Here is an 11303-nt window from a genome sequence, read left to right as displayed (position 1 = left end):
CAGCAGGTGCAGCTGGGGCCTTCTGGGGAGCAGCAGGTGCAGCTGGGCCCTTCTGGGGAGCAGCAGGTACAGCTGGGGCCTTGCGGGGTGGGCCAGGTAGAGTTGAGATCTTTTGGAGTGGAGCATGTACTGCCGAGACCTTCTGGGACTGGTCAAGGATGAACGGAGCCTTCCAAGATGTGGCAGGGACCGATGGTGTCTTCTGGGAGGACGGAGGCCACAGCCTCTGCATGGTGCCTGGAGGCCTGGCCTTTTCATTGTGCCTGGGGAAGGAAGAGTAGGGAGCAGAGAGGTAGAAGGCAGGAGGGTAGACGGCTGGGCAAAGGGAGGAAGAGGACAAGGTGCTGGATTCAGGGTCCATCAGGGCATCGATGCCCTGCTTCCACAGGACATCCAAGTGGTCATAGGAACCCAGAAGGGAAATATCAGGGCTATCCGCTGAGATACAGTGCGAAGGGGTCTCAACTAAACCTCCCAGGACCATGGCCGCATCAGAAGCAGGCGAGCAGCCCTGTAGGTGGACAGAGGGGAAGGGAAGGAAGGTCAGGGCCAGGAGAGACTCCCAGACTGGACCCAGGATCCAGCCCCGCCTCCCTCAGACCCAGGGGTCCAGGCCTCCAGCGCCTCCTCCCTCATCCAAGAGTTGGGCCCCCCGGTATATAGCTGCCTTGGAAGAGGACTGCGTGTGGTTGACGGAGTCGGAAATGATGCTGAAGATGGTCCGGATGGTGATGCTGGGCTTCTCTGGGTGGGGAGAAAGCAGTCTTCCCTCAGGGGAAGGGCCAGAGCTTGGGGGTCCGTACAAGGAGGCAGAGAGAGGGGTGTGCTTACCAGAAACTTGAATTTCTGTGTGAGCTCTGTCACCACAGATAGCTGGTTGGGACCTGTAGGTGCAGTATGGTGGGATTTCAGCAGTATCAGCACCAGAGTCCCCATCTTTCTCCCGCCCTCCACTGCTGACAAGGCCCTGAGCCTACCTTTTTTCTGTGGATTTCTTTCTAGTGTCAGCATGCTCTAGCTGTGACCAGATGAGAGGCACGGAGTCACCCACAGCCTGAGACTTGAATTTGCGCTTGAGGGCCTGGCAGAGGGACAAGGGAGAGAGGGCCATCAGGAGGCACAACCCCCCTGCCCCTCCACCCCCACCCAGATCAGCAGGCTGCTGGCTGCTCACCTTGGCCGCCTTCTGTCTCTGAGACGTCAGCGTCTTGTAAGGAAAGGCAGGCTCGACAATCGTGACTGGAAAGAGAGGGGAGACCTGAGTCAGGGGCCCCGATGGAGAGGTGGAGAAGAGACTTGTGGAGGGCTCAGCCAGGGGCAGGGGGTCGGGGAGTGTTGGTGGCTTAAGTGCCAGAAGCGCTGAGGAGAACCTGAGGTGCACAGAAGGATCTGATGGATGCCAGGGCCTGCTCACCTAAACGTTTGCTGTAGGGCTCGTCCTGTGGACAGGAGAGGAAGTCAGGAGGGGTGACCTCTTCCTGGTTTCTGCATCTCCATGATCTACCTAGCCTGGGAGTCCAGGCCCCCAACCCCTCCTCCCTCAGACCCCAGGGGTCCAGACCCCCAGCCCCTCCTCCCCCAGACCCAGGAGTCCAGACCCCCAGCCCCTCCTCCTTTCAGACTCAGGGGTCCAGGCCCCCAGCCCCTCCTCCCTCAGACCCAGGGGTCCAGGCCCCCAGCCCAACTCCTGGGGACCCTGGACTTCAGGCTCTTGGTCCTGGCTCCCTCTGGAATCTAGAACCATAGCCACACCCTGGCTGTGGGGTCAGGGCCCCACCTGGAGGCGCCAGGTGGAGGCGGGAGGTGCAGCATGGGCCAGGTCCGTGGGGGGCACGTGCAGGGGCCTAGGGGCCCAGGTGGTGGCAGGCCCCCGGAGCAGGTGGATGAGGCGAATCCAGCGGTCAAACAGGAATCCCACCTCCTTGTCAGGGGCGTTCAGCTCCAGGTAGTAGTAGCGGCCTGTGACCAGGCGCAGCTTCAGGCGCCAGGCAGACAGGTCATGGATGTAGATGTGCACCAGGTCCAGCGGGATCATCCTGGGGGGGGGGGGGGGGGGGATGGGGCTGGGAGAGCAGGGGACGGGGGCGGGGCAGCTGGGGATGGGAGGAAGTTGGCACCTGGTGAGGACGAGGTTGGAGCACTCTCTGCCCTCGGGGGGCTGAGCGATCAGCAGGAGGTCTGGCAACAGCAGGCCTGGCAGGGAGGCAGCCACGCCCATAGTCAGGAGGTTGGCTCTGTGGTGCACGTACGCGGGGGCCCCTCGACTGGTCACCTGGGGGTCCAGGGAGAGAGGCTGGGACCACGCCTTTCTCCAAGACTCCTCCGGCACCCCCAGCCTGAGCCTCCCCCGCAAGTCCCCCAGCTGCCTTGTGTCCACCTGGGCTCCAATTCCCTAGCCCCACAGCTCTGCCTCCTCCCCCCCACCCACCCCGCCCCTCTCTGCCCCCAGGGCACAGGGAGCTGGGAACCTGGACAAAGTTACTCTCGAACATGGGCAGCGGGCGGAGGGGCATGTACTCGCCCTTCTGGAGGGTCTTCTGCAGCTCGCCCAGAGTGGGGACCCACTTTGCAGGACCCTGGAATGGCTCCATGCGCCTGATGTTCCAAAGCCGGTTCATGGCGGCTGCAGAAATGGGGGATCACCGGGGGATGTGGAGTCAGGGACCCAGCCTCCCGGGGGCCCCCCAGCCCACCGGCCTTGGCCCCTTGGGCTTCACAGGTGGCAGGAGCTCAACAATTCCTGAGGGTGGAGCTTCCCCGGGGCTTGGTCATGGCCCTGCTGGAGTGGTCAGCCCTGGCCTGGGGGAGGAGCCATCCGTGGAGGGGCTTTGTGACCTCATCGGACACAGGTGGGACTCATCCTGGGAACTCCCTGGGGCTGTGGGCTCCCTTCTCCTCCAGGCATGTGGCCTGGAGTCTTGAGAGCTGGGGTGGGTGAATCAGAACCCCCAACTCCAGACCCAAACTGGTGACAACAGGGGACCCCGGGAGGGTCTCTCTGGAATGTTGTAAATGGATGATTAACCAAAAGGACTCTTTAGAGGGGAGGACCCAGTAAAGCCCCAACTCGCCACTGACCCTTCTCTAGACCCTGGGTAAGACCCATACCCCTGTGGAGCCCCAGTTTCCCCGTGTATAATGAGCTTGTGTCCCTGGCAACTTTCGCTCTACATTGAGTTATAAAGAAAGAGACGCGCTTTGGAATGAGCCAAACCTTTGGCAGAATCCCAGTTCTGTTTCTCCCTAGATGTGGGACCTTGAACAACAGGCACCCCCCCAGCCTCAGTTTCCCTCACCTGTAAAGTGAGGCGTATCAGAGGATCCAGAGGGCAATGTAAGGAAAACTCCACACTTAGGGCACAGCCCAGAGGAGGTGCTCAATGAACGGTCATTCTTGTCCCCTTCTGAGGGCTGCTTTTGGGAGGGGGGGCAGGCAGCTGGTATTCTGTCATTCTAAAAATAGTGTTTATTGTTTTTTTAATATGTGTCATGTAAAATACAGGGTCTCTGTAGAAATTCTGGAAAATACAGACAAACACCAATAATAAAATCACCCACAATCCCACGTCCTGTCTTCCACCCTGAGGTGGCCATTGTCAACATCTTGGTGTATTTCCTTCTAGAAGGTTTTAAAAATCCACATAGAGAGAGACACACAGACAGAGACAGAGAAACACAAAATGGGGATCTCGCGGTGGTTTGTAGCGCCGGTATTCCAGCACACGGAGGCGCTGTAATTTATTTAACCATCCCCCACCGTTGGACATCTAGCTGGTTTCTGATCTGCTGTTGTGAACACTGCCATAATGAACAATCTTGAGCTTGCAGCTTTGTCCTGTATGACGACTGTCGGTCACAGGGTGACCTTCTGGAACCTTCCATTCAGTATTTATTGAATGCCTATGAGGTGCTGGGCAGCAGGTGAGGCTGAGACCCTGCCCCTCAGAGCCCACGGTCGCTGGGAGAACTGCCGTGCCCACTCAGGGCCTCTATGTCCCCCTGCCCTAGGAACCCCAGCCTCCAGTCCCCAGCCCTCAGAGAAATCACCTCGAAGTGGATATGTATGACAAATTTAATTCCTTCTTCTCCGTCTCACAAGGGTTTCTCACATTTTTGTACCAAAACCCAGGCCTCCTTTTCCCCTCCCTCCCCACCCCAACACGAAAAGTAATTGTTTAATAAATAATATATGCTCCTGCCCAGGCCAAGAGGGGTGGGCGCCAGGGAGACACGGTGGCCAGACTTCTTAGAGACCCAAGAACCCAGGACCTCAGGTCCCTCATCCTTGGGGACCCCTGAATCCACCTGCTTCCCACCCACCCTCTTAAATAAATAAGTATAAATAAGGCACAGATGCCCCCCCTCCCTGCCCAGGTCTCCTGAACCATCTCTAACTAGGGGGAGGTAATGGGGGGGATCCTCTGGCTGCCATGCCCCCAGTCCTGAAATAAATAAATAAATAAGATCTGGCGTCAAAGGATGCTGGTGGCTCTGGGTGGCAGGTCACAGCCGAGTCTTCAGCAGCAGCAAGCCCCTCACTGCCCAGTCGAGCGTCAGGTGCAGTCCCCCGAGAATGGCGTGGGCTGCCCGGATGCCTCCCCAGGCTGAGGATGGGGGCGCCAGAGGGGGAGCCGGTGGCTCTGGGGGTGCCTGGGGCAGGGCCAGGCGGGACATCTGTCAGGAGAGGACAGAGGGTTGGTTAGCAACAGGCCAGGGGTGCAGTGGGGGTCCAGAGAAGGGGTGTCTGGACCAGCCTCTACTGAACTAAGGGGTCCGGGCTGCATATTTCCAGAGTGTCAATGGCCTGTGTGGTGGGGTGTCTGGGTAGGGAGTTCTTCAGGATGCTGGGTTCAGAAAATTGAGGCTGGAGCCAAAAGGTGGGTTTTTGAGGCAAGACTTCCAGCGCCAAGTTCAGGGGCTTTGGGAGAGGTCCTCAGAGCCAGGGCTGGGGTCCTGACGCCAGGTGAGGGTGCCGGCTGGGGAGTCTCCACCGTGTCAGACCTGGAATCTCGGAGCTGGGGTTTTAGGGACAGAGTTCAGGGTCTGGGATCTATGCACTCAATTCTGGGGTCAGGCCCAGGATCTTAGATGTGGGGTCTCCGGGATCAAGCTCAAGGACTCATGGTTGAGGGCTGGGGTCTCAAGTCTGAGGTCTCAGAGCTGGGAGGTGGAATTTGAGGTCCAAGGTCTCTGGCGTCAGGCCCCGGAACTGCGGTCTGAAGTCAAGTCTCAGGGTCTTGGGTTGAGGGTTTTGGAAGTCAGGGTCTTGGGGTCTTAAGGGCTCACCGCTGGGGTCTGAGGTCTTGGGGACTCAGGGCTCAGGGTCTGGGGTCTTCTCATTTGAGATCTCAGGGTCAGGTTCTTGTGGCCTGGGGTGTGCAGAGCCAAGGTCTGCCTTTGGGTCAGAGTCTGGCATCTTAGTCTGGAGCCGAGAGGTGTTAGGATCTCAGGGCCAGGGCTGGGGGTTCGGAGACTGGAGGATCAGCGTTTCTTAGGGCATGGGATCCGGAATCCCCATGTCTTGGGGCCAGGATCTCCAAGTCTGGGGGTGAGGGTTTGGACTCTCAAGTCTTAGGGCTTCAGAGTGGGAATCTCTCAGGGTCATGAGATCATGGGGTCTCAGAGCCGGCCCAGGGTCTGGGGTCCTGGGGTCTCAGGTTTCAAGTCTGGGGTGTCAGGTTTTGGAGCCGGGGCATCGTACCAGGAGCTGCAGCCGGCGTAGCAGGCGGTCCAGCCGGGCCTGCAGGGCCCCCAGCTCTGGCTCCAGGGTCCGCAGGGAAGGGCCGCCTGCCCGGCGCAGCCACTGCAGGTGCCGCAAGTAGGAGAACAGGTCTGCGCGCAGCCGTGTCAGCACGCCCGGGAGCTGGGGACACGGCATGGGGGCGTCAGGGAGTGCCTGGCACACGCCCGCTCTGGCTCCCAGTCCCCCGCGCCCCCTCCACTGCTCAGCTCCTGCCTTTGCCCCATCCCTCTCCCCCTCCCTTACCTGCAGGGCTCCCAGTGCCCCCGCACTCATGGCCAAGGTGGGGAGGGAGTCCAGGTTGTGGTCTCCGTCGGCTGGGAATTTGTCCCTCTGTGGGGAAAGAAGCTGTAAGGGGCTGCCCAGCTCCAGGGGTCCCTCCATCCTCACGAGGGGCCCAAACTCCTCCCTCCCCCATCTCTGCCACGGTGGTAGCCCAGAAGCCCTCCTGGTGGCTTAACTGCAGATCCCCCCCACACACAAGCTGTCACTCTCCATCCTGGACCCAGCCCATCCCCTCCAGCCTCTCCTACCAGCTGTGCGGCCAGCTGCCGAGTGTCCCCCAGGAGGGAGCGCGTCAGGAGGACGGCGCTGTCCAGCTCAGCCCGAGGGGCTGGGGAGGCCCTCGGGGGGCCAGGAGGTGGCCCTGGGGCGGCAGTCCTATCTGGCCACAGGCTCAGCACGACCAGGAACAGGCAGCAAACACCTGGGGGCGGGAGAAGGCAGAGGGCTCAGGCCCGGCTAGTGGGTCTGAGGGAGGAGGGGCCTGGGGGTCCTGAGTCCCAGGGTGGAGCGCCCAGGGCAGGTCGCAGAGCCGGGCGGGATTCCCTCTCCCTCTCCGGCTCCGGCTGCCCCGCCCGTCGGAGCAGACGCGGCCCCGGGCGGGTAGACGGGCCGGGCGTCTCCCGTCCGCCCCCGGACGCCGGAATCTGGGCCCCGGGGCGGGGCATGAGGGGGAGGCACAGGCCAGAACCTGCCCCCTCCCGGGCCCCGGGAGCCCCAGCCGGACTGAGAGGAGGAGAAGGAGAGCCGGACCGTGACCCGGAGGCCCCGAGCCCTCCCTGGGGAACCCCCACGGAGTGCACCGCCCAGGGCCGGGCTGCAGTGCCGGGGATCCGCCGGAGCACACCTGGGCGGAGGGAGGCTGGGACGCGGGCGCCGCCGGGGGCGCGGCTGGGAGAGCGGGAGCAGGCGGCGGCACTCCACCCTGGGGCTCCTGCCGGCTCCCTCCTCGCAGCCCATCCCCCGCTGCCCCGCCCACCCCGCCCACCAGCCAATCAGCGCCCCCCGGGCCGCCTCGCTCCAGCATCACACCCACAGCCCGCCCCCTGGGCCCCTCCCCGGCCGCTGTCTGTCCGTCCGTCCGCATCTGTCTGGCTCTCCGGTGTCTGTCTGCACCCCTGTCTCTCTCTTTCGCTCCTCCCCCTGGCTGGGGTCAGTGTTCCAGGCTTGCTCTCACCTCTTTGGGCTCTCTGCCTCAGTTTCCCCCCCGGAGCCTTTCTGTCGGGTCCCTGGGTGCCTGCGTCTCTCGGTCCCCGCTGACTCCCTGAGGGTTCCAGGCCCTTTGGGGTCACCTCCCCGCATTTGTCTCTCTGTCTCTGTGAGTCTCCCGTTCTCTCATCCTCGCGCTGCCCTGTGGTGTCTCCGCCTTTCTGATTCGTCCTTTCTTCCCTCTCTCTGCCGTGTCTTCTCTGGGCCTCCTGCCGTCTCTCGCTCTTCTTTCCTCCGCATCGGGCTCCCCAGCGCTCTCTCTCTCTCCTCTCTCTCTCTCTGTCCCATTCCGCTGTGTCTGTCGGCTCCTACCCTCCCCGCCGACGGTCCCTCCCTCCTCCCTCCCCGTTCCCCGCCACGAGGAACTTGAACCAACTTACTGTTCATGTCCCCACAGGGCAGGGGTTCCCCAGGGCAGGGGGCAGGGAGCTGGGGACCTTTAACCCTTCCCTGTCCGCTGCCAGGGGAGCCCCGGGGGTCAGCTGGGCCTCGGCCTGGGGAGGGGAGGCATGTGCGTGTGAGCAGCGAGGGCCGCGGCAGTGAGGGAGTGTGTACGCCTGGGGGGTTATATAGGGGGCCGAGGCGGGCGGGCGGGGGGCAGGCGGCAGGGGAGGGCGGCCTGACACATCCTGACTCACCCTCCCTGCCTGCCTTTTCCATTCAGACGGGGCCGGCTGCCGCGCACGGCTCCCGCCGCCTTGCTCGGAGGAGGGCACAGAAGGAAAAGTTGGAAAACTTGAAAAGGGAAAGGGGGGGTGGTCGGAGAGGCAGGAGAGGCAAGGGTGAGGTCATTGGCGTCCCCTCCCTCCACCTCCTTGGCGGCCGCTGGGCAGACACACATGGCTCAAGAGATGGGGCCCGGCTGGGCTGAGGGTGGGGGTCCGGCTGGACCAGGCGAGGCAGAGTGGTGGGGAGGGAGGGAGAGAGGGACATGGCGAGAGGTGGCTCCAGGGGGAGAGTCTCCAAGGGACAGAGAGAGAGACGGAAAGAGAGATGGAGAGACTGAGACCCAGGCAAGGAGACAGAGACACTTGGACAGATGGGCACACTGGGGCAGAGATGGAAAGTCTGAGATGCAGAGATGGCCAGAGATACACCGAGAGATGGAGACAGCCAAGGAGATACATTGCAGGAGTGGAAAGGACAAGGAGACAGACAGGAGAGGTTCCGGGAGTCAGAGATCAGAGAGCAAGATGAAGACAGCAGGAGAGAGATTTGGAGAGACCCAGAGAGACCCCAAGAGGAAAAGGGACAAAGACACGCAGTCTTAGAGGAGTGGCAGGAAGGTGACAGAAGAAATGCACAGAGAGAACAGAGACACCAAGGCAGGGCGACAAAGATGGAGACGCCCCAAGAGACAGAGACGAGGAGACAGATACTCAGAGATGGAAATGCTGAGATGTCGGGGAGTCAGCAATGGGTACAAAGGGAGGGAGAGCCTTTCTCCAGGAGACAGAGCTGTGAAGGTGAGAGAGAACCAGAGACAGAGACAAGAGACCAGGAGAGAGAGGTGTCAAGACACCCAGCAGAAGTGGGCACTCAGGCACATGGCTTCACCCTTCTGTGCCTCAGTTTCCTCGTCGGAGGAGTGGGGACAATCGAGTACCCACCCCACCCCCCAAATGCCTTGGTGAGGATAAAGTGTAAAGCACACAGTCAGCTCCCAATAAATATGAGCCATTGCTATTCTTGCTGTTGATTTTTATTAACAAGCCCAGAAAGAGAAAACGCGGTAGCCACTGGGAGAGGTGGAGATGGTGAGCGGGTGAGATGGAGAGTGAGGGTGGTGGGAACAGGAGAGAGTGGCTCAGCCACGGAGCTGGACATGGGGACCAGGCAGGGAGGACGCTGTGCACAGAGATGGAGCCACCAGAGGCTGGCAGCAGGAGAGGGAGATGCAGATTCAGGGGGCCAGAGATGTCCACACAGGCATGCAGACGGTGAGCACCAGGTATATGGGACAGAGATGGCCCTGGGATGCACTGCAGAGCCAGGGAGGGACCGATATGAGCCCAATTCCCAGGAGCTCCCTCCAAGATACAGGTGGCAGAAAGAGACGGATGGGAGTGCGAAGACAAAACGTGACAAGGACTTCCAAAAATCTCCCTGAAGACCCCTCCTGGCCCCCCAGACTGTGCTGAGCTGGCAGAGGGCTCTGGGGATAAATGGTGAATGGAGTTGTTCCCCTCCCATCCCCCACCAACCCACCACTGGGGGGCGACTGCTCAGGTCCCCAGGGAGGTGAGGTCACAGCCCCCCCATGGTGGGACATGACCTCATCGCCTCAGGTAAGAGCTTTCTCTCTTTCTTGGTCTGTCATGGCCACCCCTTCCAGGGCCCCCCAGGGGCCTCCACAGCCCCTGCTCCCGCTGGGACCCAGGCCTCTGACCACTGGGTCTCCGCCCCTCAGGGGGCCTGTTTCCGGCTGAGTCAGTGTGGGGGGCCTGAGGCTGCGTCAGTGAGGGGAGAACTGACGTAGCCCCCCCCCAGACCGGCGGGGCCAGCCAAGGTGACTCAGGCCACCAGCCTGGGGGATGGACTGGCCCGAGGGGATAGGGACTGGGCCTGGGGCCAGCCTCAGAGCAACAATAGGGATCCCATAATGGCAGCCCCTTCCACCTATGGGGGGGGGGGGGGCAGCTCCAGCCCCTCCTCCCTCAGACCCAGGGGTCCAGACCCCAGCCCCTCCTCCCTCAAACCTAAGAATCCAGACTCCCAGCCCTTCCTCCCTCAGACCTAGGTGTTAGGGGCTCAGTCTCTAAACCCTAGTTTCCAGAAAGATGGAGAAAAATGTGTTGCCATTCTGCAATTTAGGGAGTACTCTGTGTGGGGAAGGTCAGGAGTCTGGAAACAGGTCAGTGGGCCCTAGCTGGTGCCAGCCCCCTCAGCCCTCTCCCTGGGGCTGTGGGGTCATCGTCCCCCAGTGTGGCTGGAGGAGGCTGAGGGAAACAGGGTGGGTGCAGGACAGGAAGGTGGGGGATTGCTCAGGACTCCTGGGTCTTCCCTGGGTGAGGACACTTGGGCTACTTCTGTGGAAAGGAGGGCAGGAAGGGGAGAGAGCAACATGGGTAAAGAGACTGAGAGAAACAAGGTAGGGAATTACAAACAATGACAGAAGGTGACACCAACAAACAGAAATGGAGACAGGAGCAGGGACCCAGAGTGAGAAAAAACCAGAGATGCAAACAACAGAAAAGGGATCTACAGAGACACAAAGAGACAAGCTCAGAGGCTCAGAGATGAAGACTGGGGGAGACGGGGTGCTGGAGGCTCTGAATGGTGGTCAGAGACGGCCAGCAGCCGGGAGATGCCACTGGGATACCAGGGGGAGCCCGGGGGGTCCTTGCTCATGTGCTGGCCCCTGGGTGAGGTGGGGCTGGCTGGGTGTGAGGTCAGCAGGTCCAAGGCTGTGTGTGTCCGTCTGTCTGTCCCTGGGGGGTCCTGTCTGGCCTCTGAGGGGTGACGGGGCAGGCGGGCCGCAGAGGCAGCCCAAACCTGTCATTAGCGGTGAGGGCCGTGACGGCTGCCCCCCCAGTCCCAAGCCGCGGTCCAGGGCCCAGTGGCCCCGCCCCCCCCACCCCCTCCTTGATCCCTGAGGAATCCCGGGAATTGGGAAGTGGGTCCAGATGATGTTGACACAGGAAACGGTCAGCAGCTGCCCAGCCTCAGCCCCACAACCCCTCTGACCCCCACCCCCGGCCCCCTGCCGAGCCCCCTCTGACCTATGTCATCTCTGACGGAGGCAGCCCAGGGCCCACTCAGCTCCCACCAGGATGTTTACAGGAGATGGGCAAGACGGGAGTCAGCCTCACGGGGCTTACCGAGAAATGGGGTCTGGACTCCTGGACAGTTGCCCCCAGGCCTGGTCCCCTGCTGCTGCTCAGGAGTCCAGGCCCCTAGCCCCTCCTCCCTCCGATCCCGGGGTCCAGACCCCAGACCCCTCCTCCCTCAGACCCAGGGGTCCAGGCCCCCAGCCCCTCCTCCCTCAGACCCAGGAGTCCAGGCCCCCAGCCCCTCCTCCCTCAGACCCAGGAGTCCAGGCCCCCAGCCCCTCCTCCCTCAGACCCAGGAG

The 11303-nt window shown here is 61.8% G+C and overlaps 2 protein-coding genes across 2 annotated transcripts in view; both read right to left on the bottom strand.

Moving 5' to 3' along the window:
* The window catches only part of GARIN5B (golgi associated RAB2 interactor family member 5B), a 6373-nt gene extending 3755 nt beyond the window's left edge, over positions 1–2618 (bottom strand). The window contains exons 1-9 of the mRNA XM_046682095.1: positions 2469–2618; positions 2118–2272; positions 1778–2036; positions 1415–1439; positions 1175–1239; positions 978–1081; positions 832–884; positions 602–744; positions 127–511 (exon numbers count right to left, since the gene is read on the bottom strand). Of these exons, the coding sequence (XP_046538051.1) occupies positions 127–511; positions 602–744; positions 832–884; positions 978–1081; positions 1175–1239; positions 1415–1439; positions 1778–2036; positions 2118–2272; positions 2469–2618 (1339 nt within the window). The remainder of the gene's footprint in view (positions 1–126; positions 512–601; positions 745–831; positions 885–977; positions 1082–1174; positions 1240–1414; positions 1440–1777; positions 2037–2117; positions 2273–2468) is intronic.
* Positions 2619–3703: 1085 nt separating this feature from the next.
* On the bottom strand, positions 3704–7743 carry IL11 (interleukin 11). The gene is made up of 5 exons (XM_046682747.1): positions 7612–7743; positions 6274–6446; positions 5987–6073; positions 5702–5863; positions 3704–4674 (listed from the first exon to the last, which is right to left on the bottom strand). Exons 1-5 carry the CDS (start codon positions 7616–7618, stop codon positions 4504–4506), a joined length of 600 nt encoding a protein of 199 aa, XP_046538703.1. The 5' UTR covers positions 7619–7743; the 3' UTR covers positions 3704–4503.
* Positions 7744–11303: the final 3560 nt, after the last annotated feature.

The sequence above is a fragment of the Equus quagga genome, chromosome 13, assembly GCF_021613505.1.
Source record: "Equus quagga isolate Etosha38 chromosome 13, UCLA_HA_Equagga_1.0, whole genome shotgun sequence".
Classification (NCBI taxonomy): domain Eukaryota; kingdom Metazoa; phylum Chordata; class Mammalia; order Perissodactyla; family Equidae; genus Equus; species Equus quagga.
Note: the sequence above shows the minus strand (reverse complement) of the source record. Positions and strands in the feature narration are given on the sequence as shown.

Bases quoted from the DNA above. Each gene is read 5' to 3' on its own strand.
- IL11 (XM_046682747.1), bottom strand. The intron at 6,074-6,273 runs GTAGGAGAGGCT...CTTTCCCCACAG, and splicing joins GGCAGCTGGCCGCACAGCTG to AGGGACAAATTCCCAGCCGA. The intron at 5,864-5,986 runs GTAAGGGAGGGG...CCGTGTCCCCAG, and splicing joins GGGCACTGGGAGCCCTGCAG to CTCCCGGGCGTGCTGACACG.